The sequence below is a fragment of the Apteryx mantelli genome, chromosome 3 (genome assembly GCF_036417845.1).
Source record: "Apteryx mantelli isolate bAptMan1 chromosome 3, bAptMan1.hap1, whole genome shotgun sequence".
NCBI lineage: Eukaryota > Metazoa > Chordata > Aves > Apterygiformes > Apterygidae > Apteryx > Apteryx mantelli.
In genome coordinates, this window is record NC_089980.1 from 119,516,787 (window position 1) to 119,531,560 (window position 14,774).

At 41.2% G+C, this 14,774-nt stretch overlaps 2 protein-coding genes across 5 annotated transcripts in view; one reads left to right on the plus strand and one right to left on the minus strand.

Moving 5' to 3' along the window:
* EIPR1 (EARP complex and GARP complex interacting protein 1) overlaps positions 1-11,013 on the minus strand; it is a 94,597-nt gene extending 83,584 nt beyond the window's left edge. The window contains exon 1 of the mRNA XM_067294260.1: positions 10,919-11,013. Coding sequence (XP_067150361.1) covers positions 10,919-10,960 — 42 coding nt within the window. The 5' untranslated portion in view covers positions 10,961-11,013. The remainder of the gene's footprint in view (positions 1-10,918) is intronic.
* Positions 11,014-11,040: 27 nt separating this feature from the next.
* TRAPPC12 (trafficking protein particle complex subunit 12) overlaps positions 11,041-14,774 on the plus strand; it is a 64,583-nt gene continuing 60,849 nt past the window's right edge. For 2 of the 4 annotated variants that reach the window (XM_067294257.1, XM_067294259.1), the window contains exons 1-2: positions 11,041-11,125; positions 11,895-13,111. In XM_067294257.1, coding sequence (XP_067150358.1) covers positions 11,900-13,111 — 1,212 coding nt within the window. In that variant the 5' untranslated portion in view covers positions 11,041-11,125; positions 11,895-11,899. The remainder of the gene's footprint in view (positions 11,126-11,894; positions 13,112-14,774) is intronic. The other 2 variants (XM_067294256.1, XM_067294258.1) reach the window with 1 other exon arrangement.

A 14,774-nucleotide genomic window follows, 5' to 3' on the forward strand; every position in this document is an offset into this window, starting at 1 on the left:
TTGATAAAATAAAGAAATAAAGGTGGGGTTTTTTTTATCCTTTTTAAAGAAGTCTCACAAGCAGGCCTTATCCTACTGCACTCAAGAACGCACCAGGTTAGACATAATGTGCACAAAATGAAATGAAGTCAAAATATGCTAACATTTGCATGTCATCAGCTTCTCTTTCCTTTAAAATATTAAAAAAAAAATCCCTACTTCATGAAAAAGATCAAGACTTGAGAAAAATATTTGAATGCATTTCACAACAAAAAACCCCCACCACATTACAGTTTATTCTCAGTCATGAGAGACTGAAACATCCATAGACTACAGCATTCCAACTCATCAATTATTCATAAATCAGGAAAACCTGATTCATAATAGAAATAGTATTATAATGGACCTTCAGCTATCTCTTGCACAAATGTATATCCGATTTTGTCTGCTGAGTTAGATTTAGAGGAACAGAAGTTATTTCAACAGGTGATGAAGCCACTGACTAACCCTTGCAATGAACAAAACGTTTGCATTTGTAGTGCTGTCCAAATCTAGAAGTGTGCTTTAAGTTTTACCATCTTGAACTGTAAACTTGTCAAAACAGCATGCAACAAACACCTTTCACAAAAGCTCCCTGATTCATGGCTGCAGCAATTAGACAGAAAATAAATAAGCAGCATACTATAATGAATGTCAATTAATCTAAACCAACGGAGTTCACTATTTATTTTATACAAAGCTAGCATCTACTGAATGCTAAGCTGCATATAGCCCTGAAGGGACTTTCACTTCCTTCTGCCTATTAGTCTTATCTACTAAAATTGGTGTAATGAATAGAAAATACACGGAAAGTTGTCTCTGAAAGATGTGAGGAGTGAGCAAATGCATCTTGCTTATCATAGGCTTACATATTCCCTGGCCCAGCAAAGCCCCACCTAACTGATGCTTCTAGTCAATGCAACAAGTTATGTAGTTAAATGACTTTATTCTAAAGAAGGTCTAGGTCTACAAAAATTTATTAACAAATAAATTGCAAGACATAATAAACTATGAAGAACTTTTAAGTTACATGTCCAAATTTCATTTTTACCAGAAAGAACAGCTCAGCTGGAAATACCCATATGAGAAAATGTGCATGGCTTAAACTAGGTGAAGAGTTTTTATAAACAGAGGTGAGATTAAAGCAACTAGATTGTGACTGATAAGCTAACCAAATATTTTAAGTGTCTGGGAGAAAATTTAAGAATGGATTACAAGACAAATTAAGAAACAAATTCTGAGGAGTGATTATAGAGATTCAAGAAACAGTATCAGTTTGCTTCAAAGGCATTCCTGACTAGTTTTCTTCACATCACAGGACTAGATAATCTGTGCACACTGAATCTTTCAAGGTGACAAAATTTATTTGGAGAAAAATCCTCTTCTGAGGCAGAAAGGAGAGAAAAGTGTTAGGACTCAAATGTAAGGAATGCTACAAGTACTGCAAGAATACTTAAGTACATTATGCAATGTGTAAAGGAGAAATGCCAGCATGCCATAGAAATACCATATTCAGAAGAGACTTTTTTTAATGGAAGAGCATGGTGGCCTGCTACAGTATAGTTAAAACTCACATAGCCATTTTATTAGCTTTATAAAACAAGATGTGTATTCATACTTAAAAAAAAAAATCAGAAATACAAAACTGAATAACCAATATCAATGGTCATACTGAAGTTCATATAGAGCAGAGAGAAAGAGTCTAGTCAAGCAAGTGTAATGAACTGGGATTTTCATTTACTGCATCCTAAAGCACTTTAGAGAGCCATGAATTACATACCTGGAGTGGAATAACCATATGCATGCATGAAGGGGGAGAAAAAAAAATAAGTGTTCATAATGCATCATCTGTTCCCAAGATAATAAAGCTGCCATGCTTTCAGCAGCAGAAGGGCAAGTCCTGAATGAATTTGGAACAAACATTATACCTCTTTACCACAGCAGAAAAGTAAAACTTATTCTCAAAGTGAAAAAGAACACCACCCCCCTGGAGGAACAGAGATCAAAAAAAGAGGGGTAGGGATGGTAATAAGTCACTTAAAGCTGAGTAGAGTAGGTTTATCTAGAAAAGAAAACAAAAACTTTAATAATTTATTAGTCTTCTACACAGTTGGAAAGGCTGTATGAACATTTCCCACTGGAGATGGAACATCTCAGATTAAGATTTCACACCACCTCCCCATATGCGAATATATAAGCAAATGAATGACACAGAAAACATTTTTTATGCTACTATCACAGAAACTGTAGCTTGTACACATGTAACTATGAAAACAAACATTGCCTATTCCATTACCAGGAGATAAGTCTTTCCTCTACTATGTGCCTGGAATGATTCCTTACAGATATGAAAACATGACTATGCATGCACTGCATATATGTGCACAGGCTCATTCTTAGACTGTGCCACTTGTGGGGTTACACATTATTGGCTTAAGTTTCTTTCACTGATGGGGTGGGTTTTTTGCCTTATAGTTGTACCTTCTCAGTCAGACTGCTGTAACTGTTTCAGCAGCAGTTACTGCCCTTCAAAAGGGAGAGGAAAAAAAAACAACAACAGTGGATTCGTTTTAAACCGTCTAAAGAGAGGGTATAGAAAAGAGAGAGAGACTCTTCTTCAAGGTGCACAGCGACAGGTCAAGAGTCAGTAGACATAAGCTGCAACATGGGAAATTCTGATTAGACATTAGGAAAAAAAAATGCACAGGGTGGTACTCAAACACTGGAGCAAGTTGATCACAGATGCTGTGGAACCACCCACCATGAAAATATTCAAACCTCAGCTGGAGAAGGTCCCCAAACAACCTGATCTAATTGAACCTGCTTTGAATAGGTAGGTTGGAAGGGACCTTTGGAGGTCTTCTATTTCAACACCATTATTTTGTGCTCCTATGAAACCTGCAGGAAGTAATCTGAGCTGTCTGCTAGCCTTTGCACAACTATGACCTTCAGCAAAACTGTACAGACTATCATGACAGTTCCTCTGATGCGAACTGATGTATCAGACTTCCATATCTCTAGCACAATCATTAAGCATCCATTAGATGACCACATCTTACTCCTACAGTTTGCTTGTTTGAATATAGTGGTTTGAGAAGATAAACAGTGCTGATATATCCCTGCTGTTGCTTATTCCTCCAAGGAGGTGACTCCAACATTTAAAGGTTAATACTCCTTTACTTTCTCAGCTGAATCTGTGCCTCAATACAGAGTAATACACTGATCCACATCAGAAAAGAGAACCTCAGACCCCAGAACTGCTAAAGAATCCAGATAACTAACAAGTCTACAATCAAAACTGGAAATTAACAGGCTCATGCTGAACTGCATGTATCAATACCTTGTCAAAGACAAAGGTGTTGATACACCTCCCTGACAAGACACAGAAAGGATTTTCACTTAGGAAAAGGAAAAAAGGATATAAAATTGGTCCAAAAATATATACAAGAATTGAATATTGATATCCTTCTTAAAACTTTTGAATGGGTTTATGTTGGAGTCTCTTTACATGAAGGATAGAGAGGCTTATTCCAATATATTTTTAGAAGACTGTAAAATTGTACCAGTATGAAGAAAGATTTGCTATATCAGTATGAAATAACACAGAGTACTATTGCTTAAAGTGTGTACAAATGAAAATGAAAGGGATATCACCTATAAAGAACTGGCTACCAGTTTGTAAGAACACTTGTGAAAATGATTTAAGGAAGAAGGAACTGAAAGCCTGGAAGCAGACATGCACCTTCAGGTATCAGATTGTGTGTTAAGTGCACTTTGAGTAAAGGAACCTGTTAAAATGTGGGAGGCAGTCAAATCGCCTGATGAAGACAGAACGAACCACGCTTGAGAGGGAATCAAAGAAATGAGATGTGTTAATAGAACGAAAATCCTACTGTTTCCTAGAGGAAGCTTGAACTTCCAGGGAAAAACATTCAGTCTAAGGCTGGGAAGATCCAATCCCACCAAAAATGTTTAAGATGGAAGCAAGGAAGAGAATAAGGTGAACAACAAAAAAAAAAGTCCTAAACCGTGGGGAAGATAGTTAAAACTCTACATTAACATCACATATTATCCTCAAAGGGCAGGCAAAGGGGAAAAAAAGCCCAAATTCTGACTCAAAGGGAGCTAACAGGATATTCCCAAAAGTTCACAGGGAAGGTAACTATCTGTTTAGACTTGTTGCCATCAGACAAGAAGAAAAAATAACAAGGAACAGGACAAATTTTTTTCCCCAGTGGTAGTGGTGGGGAAACAGGTACAGCTACAAGTCAGGGAGGAGTTGACCCTAGAAAAATTTGCCATAAACTGTAAGGAAAAGAGCACAAGTAGGCTTGAGCAAATTCCTCTTCCAAGAAAACAAAGGTGCTCATCAAGACAAGCCCAATCCCTCAAAAACTATTCCTGTCAGGCACACATGCTTAATGGCTCCTATTGCAAAAATACCAACTATGGTCAAAAAAGTAACAGGCTCAGAGCCAGTTAAGACACAGCTTTGATACCACATGAGCTAGTTGCTCCCTTGTCTTAGAAATAGATCCTGAAACACATCACACGTAAGGGGAGAAGACAACAAAGACTTTGCTGTAAAGCATAAATAGACACTTATTTAGGCAATGCAAATGGCATGCAAAAACCTGGAAAATAAGTGTGACAATAAAGGTAAAGGGGAAAAACAGCAACCATCGTGCTAGAAGGCAGGAAAGGCCAAATGGAGATTGGGCGTTATGCCCATGCCCACACCAAGCAAGCGTGATGTTGGGCAAAGACCTTTTACTATTCTGCTATGACAATTTAGATCACCTGCAGAACTGCAGAAAAATAAAAACCTTGGAGAGAAAGAAATAGAACAGAGCCTGCAGAGGGAAGGGTCTTTGACACCTGCAACAGTGGATCCACAGGAACACAATGACAAACCTAAAAAAAGAGAAAGAGGGTTTAAAGTAAGCGTGTTAAGGAATTGTAACACACCAAATATCTACACTGTGTTCATGAATTTTCCTGAAACTTTGCCCTTTTCTCCATCATTTGAAATACTAGCAAACAGATAAAATTACCTTTTGAATTAAACTGTTAGTATTAGAAGCAAAGAAAAAAAAATAGCTTGAGTAATCTGAATATTTCTTCGATACATTTTTTTGTCTAGCTGATGCTTGGTATCTGCAAACAGAAAAAGACATATACTGACCTCAACATCTGAAACATTTGCAGAAAATGGAGGGCAATCAAAAGAATTTTTGCAACCCACACATAATTTGAAATTCATATGATCAGTCTGTACTAACAAGCAGTGAACCTGCAACACAAAATGTTAAAGGACATAGTATTTGGCTTACAGTCCCCAAATCCAAATTTAAAGCAAGTTACTTGACCATCATCTCTTTATATTCAGAAAAAAGAAAACTGAAAAAAAAAATAGTACAGTGCTACTTTGGGGGTTGGGGAGAGGTTTGCTTTTGCTGATAACTCATTCTGAAAGCAAAATACAAGTGTTGTCCCCTAGAGAAGGCTCAGGCTGATAATGTCATGAATATTATTTTTGCCTTCTGGCATAATTTCAATTTTCAAGCAGGTACACTTTGATCCTTACTTAGGCAGGACAGCCTTGTTTCTCCCATCCCAGTAGGAGACCCTCCTATCATACATACACTGTAATAAGCTGCAATGATGCTATCACGGAAGAGGCTGGCAGCACACATGCCCAGGTGACCTTCAGTGCTCTCAGACAGCTGCTTTCTCTGAGTCTTTCACAGCACAAGAATTCCCACCACTAATGTATTCAGTGCACTGACCCTATTCCAAGGACTGACAGATTCTATAAACCCTCACAGCTACAAACACAACCTTCACACAAAACCTTGCACAGCACAATCATCCTTAGAAACCCCACTTTCACAGTGCATGTGTCACTGTTTATTTTTAATGAAACATAACAGCAACATTCATCTTTTAATAGTTCCTTCAAGATCGCATAACTATACCCTCATATTGTCAGCACACTGTAACATAACCTAATCTTATCAGGATCCTGATAATTGCTCGAGGGTCCTAAAAGAAATAGCTTCAATCATTTCATGCATTATGAAGATCTTTGGGGGATTATTTAAGAGAGTTTTGTCATTTATCTACTTTTTTCTGGTAAGTCTTTAAATCTAATAATATGTTAGATTTAAATGCCACAAGATGTCCTCCCAGCTGAAATGCTGCCCTCAGAAAGGGACATGGAGAGAGAGACAGATGAGAAAACAAATGAGAGAATATGCTCTCAGTCTGGATTAAAAAATACTGGACTGGCACTCACAAAGAAAGCAAGCTTAGGAAAGAAAGAGGACTGAGACAGACACTAGGAATTGCACTAAGACATTATCATGCAGTTTCTTGATTTGACTTCGAATTTCCAAAATAAATTCTCCAAAGACCTCTCTAAAGCTACACCAAAAAAAGTCATCTTCATTCAGTTTAGGCCTTTCACTCTCACTAAGAAATACCAGAGAGGCTTTCTTGGGGATGAAGAGAACTCCAGGGCCAGCAGGAGCCACAGCCTCCAGGTACCTGCTCTGCTCCCACACTGGGAGAAGCGTGAGGCTATAGAGCACCATTGAGTCTGGGAGAAGGCACAGGTTTCCCTGGGTACTGTACAAATGACATGCACTGTCCTACAAAGCTCCTTTCACCCAGGAACATCCTTCCCCCTCTCCTTCTATTAACTCTATACCTGCCTTCCATTTGATCAAAGGTAAATCAGTTGAGCCACTCATTAAATACTGTTATTTTTATACATATATGCACACTGTATTAGGCTTGTGACTAATCCATTTGCAGTCAGCACTTTGCACTGTTTTAAGATTTTTATACCCAAAAGTTATATTTTGCCTTATGGAAATCAAGTCTCAACCTACCTTTGCAAACAGGCATGAAAACTCCAAAACATTAGTCTCTGGTCAGCTTCATAAAACCTGTTAACAACTAACTAAAAATTACAGTGTGGGCCAAGCATTGCTTATTCAAGAAGCATTTTAGGAGGACAAAGCAGCACACAAACTGTGACAGAGCATCAGTGTGCTTTATTAGGCCTGCCTCAGCCAGACTCCATCTCAGGGCGCAGCTCTAAGTGCCCCCGTGTTGTTCAGCTCTGCAGCCAGCCAACAGACTGTCCCTTCCCTCCTGCCAGTTATGCATCTCCCTTGGCTTTGTAAGTATTTTTTTTTTAAACACACAACATGCAATAAGAGTATCTGGTATAGTGAAATTCAGCCCAGTCTTGTGGTATTTCCCAAGTCCCTTAAATGTGCCAAATACATGCTCCAGAATTATCCTTCACTGGCACAAGCAATTTTTCCCCAACCCTGCTACATTGCTGGCCAGCTGCTGCACACTTTTAAACAACTGGAATGTAGGCTGCACCACTAGGAATCACAGTTGGCACTGCAACCGTGCCAAATACCTATCAGGGAAAGCATCCTTCCATGAAGCTTATTTCCAGGGGTATAAGCATTGTCCAGTCATCCCTAAACTAAAGCCAGTGCAGTATTTCCAGAGATGCAGCCATGCTTGTATACTCATTGAAAGATATCCCCGTTTATGCACTCAAATAATAGGATGGGGGAAAAAAATGATTAACCACCTGAAAATGTAGCCTGCTAAACACAGGGTAAGCATACTGCACTCTCCAGGTAAGGTAGTAAATACAGGTCAACTCTACAAAGGACAAGTAAGAACTGGATAATTTCACTGGCAAACAATAGCACTCAACTGTACTCCTGGAATCCTGTTTACTACAGCCTCATAACTCAGGATATTGGTGAAGTCTACTAAGGTTCCTTTCAAAAAGCACAGCTGCTCTGTATTGAAGTGTTCTGCAGCTATTGCTGTTGCCCCATGCTTATCATCATGATCCACAGTCACATCCCTCAGCCCTCATTTCATCAGATGCAGCATCTCACACTTTCACTCATCATCCATTACTCTGCAGTTGTCTCATTTTCACTACAGTTGGAGGATCTGCTCTGGCTGTTGTCAAAGTTTTAAAATACACTGAAGAATCACACATCCTAAAATTCACACAAATTATGCACGTCTGCACAACATTCATATAGCCTATTGAGACACTGAAGAGGCAAAAAACCACTCTTATAATACACAAAGTGTAGTTTCTCATGGAACTGTGGGAGTGCTATGAACAGCATAAAAAGAAAAAGCTGCAGTCATCTGATAAAACAAGGAGGGGAAAAGCAGGTCAAAAATTTAATTAATTATGCAGAAAACTGAATTAATAATCAGTTTTAATCTTGTTTTGCCATTAGATATTAGCTTTTTTCTCTGAAAAAAAGCTGCTTCTCACTGTTATTTGGCAAAACGTTTTGCTAAGCAGTTACATATACTAAGCAGTTATACACAATTGCGGGACTCAGGATTTATACCTTTAGTTTCCATTTTCATACATCAGAACAATGAATGAATGGTTCTTCTAAGCTAAGCTTTATTTTGATGAAAACTGGATTCAAATAAAAATATTAAATGACTTGTCTATTAGTATAGTTATCTTAGTTATGTTGATACATAAAAAACACTGTGCATGTAAAACTGATAATAAAATTATTCTAGTTTAATTTCCAATAAGTAAGTTAGTGGAGTACCCCAGAAGCAATCTAAGCTTTATGTTGTTAAATTTTAAAGTCTGGGCACACTGGATCAGATTAAAGGCATATCAAAGACTGGTATGCTGTCTGCGACAGCAGCCAAAAGCAGATTCTTACCAACTTTTGGAGCCAATGTGGTTTTGTAGTCTGCAATCCCTAGTGTAGATTGTAGATTTCAGTTTTACCACATATAGTTTTTATTTATAACAAGAAAGATGAAAACAAGATCCCCCCCAACCCTTTTCTTCTTTTTAAATGCTCCATCATTTCAAATCTCAGTTTTGAATAAACAAAGCTCTAAACTTTGAAGTAAAGTCTGGAAATAATTGAAAGAAACAAACATAAGCAACAAAAAATATATTCTTTTAACTGCACTGAAAAATTTAACTGAAGATATGCATCCCTCAGTTTAGTGCTTCTGACGTATGCTGGAGAGAAGTGATAGTTATGATGACAGAGCCATTATGAAATTAGGCTTAAAAAGAATAATAACATCTTATGAGAGCTGGTGATACAAGTTAGAAAAACCATATGCATTTTAGGTCTAAGACTCTCCATTAGAATCTTTCCCAGAAAGTAGAGTGATGTAATTTGCTTTAAGGCCACATTGGCAGTTAATGGAGATCAAAAATAGAGCCTTCATCTCTATGTTCCTTTTCTGCCTTAGCCATAAAACCATCTTTTCTTCTCCCTTCTTCTTTCTAAAAAGCATTAACTGTAATTCTCTTGGATTATAGCTACCCTTTTAGTCCTTTTGCTCTATCCTCCCACCAGATAGCCCTGTTACATACTCTGCAGAAGAGGAGATGAGGTCCACAGGAGATATACAGGTTTGGGGGGGGGGGGGGAGGTTGTTTTGTTTTGGCAGGACAATTGGGGTCCCAGACAATGGTCTTTCCAAGATCTTGGGAGACTTATTTTATACCACTAAAAGAAAGAAACTATGATTGTCTTTAAAGTACAAAATAAAAGATATATTCTGTTCTGTGATGCAAAAGAAATCTAAGCATAAGTTTAAGCTTTATATTAATTTTGAAGTAAGAGTTGCAGCCATCTTTAGCCAACCACAAAATGATATCATATGGTACAGGTCAGTGTTTACACTAGCTAGTATAGAAATGGACAACAAAACAAAACTACAGTTTGCTAGAGAGATCTGTTGATACAGTCAAGATTACAGAGTATATAACTCAACAGGTTGGACGTTAAAGCAGGATGTCAAAACTTGTCACACAGAGCCTTCATAGGTTGCCAGAACACGTTCCATGAGCACTTTGGTACAGGTGGCTATAAAAAATATGCATATGTACACACACAATTATTTAAATAACTCCCTGCACTGCAAAATGAAAGTGCTGTTCTGCAAGCTGCAGGAAGAACACAGCGCCTCCCATTACTACTCTAATGGCAGTGATGATAAGCCAGGTATTGCCAATCGGAATACGGAACAGCCAAGCAAAAACCTCATTGCAGGAAGGCACTATAAATTAGGATCTCTCATCTACACAACTGTTTAACTGCTTATTCTACTAGAACTTGTAGAAAGTTTGTTATATGCGAGACCTGTGCTCCTCTACAAAGAGGATCAACAAATTCAAGTTATTAGAGTGAGATAGGCAGGCAGCAGGATCACAGTGTCACTTCCTATTGCTAGGATCAGCAGCATGACAGTCCAACTCATCCTCTGGGACAAACCCAAAGATACGGAAGCTACAACCAGAGATACCTACAGACACCAAGGAGCTCTATAGTTGGATATAATCCAGTAAAATCTAAAATTCATTGGGAACAGTTCCATACCTTCTTCTCACAACTTTTTTTTTTTTTTTTTTTGCTTTTTCTGCAAACAGAAGGCAACCACGGGAACATCTCTGAGACCCCCGGTGTCCTCCCGCCGCCCCAGGAGGAGACGAGGGCTTCCCGAGACGGGGACACGCAATGGCGGACGCACGAGAAGACCAAGGGCCGGGCTGAGCGCGACCAGGAAGGAAACCAACTCGCAAGCCCCGCTGCTAACTGCCGCCGCCACCCGGCGCGTTCGCCGTGGAAACCGCGAGCGCGGCGGCAGGGACCGCCCGCCGCCCAGCCCGGCCGGCCCGCAGCGCTGCCCGCGGGCGGTGGCGGGGCGCCGCGCCCGGCCGCATCCCGCTCCGCCGCGCCCTCCCGCTCAGCACCGCCCGCGGCGCGGCGGCCTCCCGCGGCGGCCCCCCTGCGCACCCCAGCCCGCCGAAGGGGGGAAGGACCCCGCCGCCTCCCCTGCCCACCTGGAACTCCAGCCCGTAGATCACCGGCGCGTCGTCCTCCATCGCCGCCGCCGCCCGCTCGCCCCGCCGCCAGCCTTTCTGACCCTCGGCGCTGCCCGTCGCCCGCCGCTTCCGGGAGGCGCGTTGGCGCAGGCGCCGTGGGAGCGACGCTCGGCGCAGCGGCAGTGCGGGGAGCGCGGCCGTGGCGGCGGCCGGGACGGGGCTGAGGTGAGGGCCGGGGGCGAGGGTGGGAGTGCGGGGGGCGGCCGGGGGGCGCCGGGCCTGGGGGAGGGCGGCGGGTCCGGCCGCGCCGCGCCGCGCCCCGCGGTGGCGGTGGGGAAGGTCGTGCCCTGCGGTGGCGGTGGGGAAGGCCGCGCCCCGCGGGGGCGGTGGGAGAGGCCGCGCCCGGCCCGGGCGGCCGCGCTGCGCCCGGTGCGGTGCAGCCGCGGGAGCCGCCGCCGGCTCCGAGCCCGAGAGTGGCGGCCCGGGGCGGGGGCGAGGGCCCGGGGCGAGGGCCCGGGGCCGCTCTGCGCGGCGGGCGGGGGAAGCGCCGCTCCCTGCAGCCTCGCTGAGGTCCCAGCTGCCGCCCGGGCTTCTGCGGGGCCGCCCGGGCCGGCCCCGGCCGCAGCAGCCCCCTGCGACAGCCGCGGCTCCGCGGTGGCTGAACCCGCTCTTCCCTGCTCGTGAACGGGGACCGAGTTAGTCTTTGCGAGTAGAAGGCCAAATACCGGTTTTGCATGTGTTTAATTGGAGGCATTTGCTCTTAAATCCCAGTATTTTGCGAGTTGCTCAGAACAGCAAAGGATAAAGACAAAACTTTTTCTTATGATAAATTTATTCTGTGGTAGATACTGAAAGAAAGATGTCAAATAGTGGAATGATTGTATTCTTAAATCAAGAATTTGAGTATTTTTTTAATAATTGAGTTTTGGGATAGTGGTTTTGAGTAGGGCTTGAGTAACAGAACTAATTCTTGTGCATATTTTTCTTTCTTTAGTTGCAATGGAAAGTAATGGGAGTAATGCTAAGGATGCTAAGAGCATCTCAGATGAAGAGGACAGTGGCGATAGAGTTCAACAGAAAACTCGGGAAGAAATTCTCTTTCATGAGGAAACCATTGATCTTGGTGGAGACGAATTTGAGTCTGAAGGGAATGAAACCATATCAGAAGATTCTAATAATTTTATAGATAAACTTAATGAACAAATGATGGAGAGTGTCATTATTTCAGATTCTCCAAACAACAGTGAAGATGACACTGGTGAACTTGGTTGTCTGCAGGAGATTGTAGAACAAATGGAAGTCAAAGACAATCAAAAAACACAAGCAGAAGTGGGTAAGGAAGAATTTTTAAGTAATGAGAGTGAAACTGAACATGAAGAAACACCCAAAGACATTTCTGAGATTGGAACAGATGATCAGGTATCTTTAAAGGAAGAATCAATTCAAGAAGCAGTGAAAGAGGAACTGAAGTTGATAAACAACATTCCTGTTGAAACAAGACCAAATAATACTGATGAAAGCAAACCTGAGGACCAGACATCGTTACCCAGTACTGGCAAACCAACTCCTGAGGCTGAGCCTATCCCTGTGTGTACCATTTTCAGCCAAGCAAACAATGTTAATACTCAGCCACAGTTGTTCCTGCATGATGGTTTTGAGCCTCAGATGGTAAAATCTCCCAGTTTTAGTAGTATAATTGAGACTCCAGTGAAGTCTACTCCACAGGTAGTTCAACCAAGTCCTAGTCTAAGCAAATTCTTTGGTGATACTGTTAACACTAATACTTTAGCTTCTGATTTTTTTGATTCATTTACCACATCCAGTTTTATTTCTGTCAGTAATCCCAATGCAAGCTCTTCAGTCCCGGAACAAATGTCCTCTATTTCTTCCACTGGAGACAGTTCTCATGCTTCACCTGACCCTACTTTTTCTGTAGGAAATGGGAGAACTGAAGCAGGTGGTCCTCCAACCTCTTTAGAAATATCCCAGTCCCCCAAGCCCTTCTCACAAATCCAAGCTGTTTTTGCTGGGAGTGATGACCCATTTGCCACAGCCTTGAATATAAGTGAACTAGATAGAAGAAATGATGCTTGGCTTCCTAGTGAGGAAACCAGAAATGTTCTAATTTCAGTTGCCACACAACAATACAGCACTGTGTTCATAGACAAAGAGAATCTCACCATGCCCGGATTAAAATTTGATAATATCCAGGTAAGAGTCTGTGATTATATCTTAGTCTCTGATTATATTTTAGAAATATTGAATAAGAGCTGTCCAAAAGTTTGTACATCTTCTTAGTGCTTCATACTGTTGCCTAAGGTCACCTTGTTTGTATTACTCCAATCCTTATTAGAAAACTTAATGTGACTGCCTACTCATACATGAAAGGACTAAAATCAGATCTGATGTATTCATAGTGAAATTCTTTGGGTCCATTGAAGACTAGTGTTGACAACTTACATAGAATCCAAAGCTGGTTGTGTTTTTAAGTCATTTCAGTTAGTTTCTGCCCATTCTAGTTAGAAGGATTATGTTCATATTTGGAATATAAACTAAACCAGAATGCTGTTCTGGAAAGTCTGAAGGCAGACAGCTTTGTTTGCTTGTGGAATTCACTGTTGCAACCAAGCAGGAAATAACATTTTTCACAGTGATATTCACAGCGCTGTGACCAATGTTGACACTGACTGGAATTGCATCATTTATATCTTTCCTAAACAGTGGAAAGGTATAAGCTGTAGAAAAGATGGAGCCAGTAGCTGGAGCCAGCTACTGGGAAGGAGTGAAATTCCAATTAGATCTTGAAGGGAAGAGTATAGTAGTGGAAACCCATTTCCTTCTCTTCTGTCAAGAGTTCCCAACTGGTGCAAAGGCATAAAGCTTTTCTTCAAAGTTTGGAGAAATTTCGTTCAGATCTATTAAACGCTTCCTGTGAAGGAATTTTATCCTGGCAGCTCAGCAAAGCCAAACTATTTCAATGGATTTTTTTCTTGAAATAGGCAAATCCTACTTTTCCATATCTACCTCTCTGAATAGTAGAATTGTCATCTAGAGAGCTGGTATTGAGGGTTTAGATATTTAAGCCTTAATGGCAGCATAACAAAGATTATCAGTTGGTAGGCAGGGCAGAGAATGGTCTGCAGTAACTTCCCAATCTGCAGTAACTATCAGAAAAGTTTCTGGAGTGAATGAAGTCCAGATTTGTAGCTGAATTATCTGACAAATCTTAAGTTTCCTTTTTCATGTCTGTCACTGAAGCAACAAATGATGAAAGATTTAGACCTACACCATGCTGCTGCTGCTTCTTGTCTTAGCTTTATCTTAAAACGTTTGTCATCATAGAACTGAATAATTAGCATGAAAGAAAATACTGTAATAATATGCAGCTCCTTCTCTGCTTCATCCCACCTTCACAAAAAATCCCTTAGAGCTTGATGAGTAATTCTAGATTGCAATATTTGTCCCCTAACAACTAATGAATGAAAGGAAAGAACGCTTTCTTCCATGAGCCCAAAGGATAAGGTCCTCCATTTTTACAATAGTAAAATTGGGGGGGGGGCTCCATTTTTGCAATAGTTCTTTCTCACTTTCTTCAGTTGAATCAAGTATTAGAAGGTGCTTGCGCTGATCATTCCCTGAATCTGGGTCATATGCATATATGCAGATGCACCATTCAATACGTCATTGAAAAGAAAACATTACAGCTGACCTGCTGTAAAATCAAGGAAGGAATTAAGGGGGATTCCTGCTGCTTTCTTCACTGATTATTATTTATAAACAGCTATAGGCATGTTGGCAGGGAGTCAAGTTTTGAAGGACTTTATGCTTAACACAACTTTCCTCACTTCCAGTTTCTGCTTTTCAGTGGCCTGAG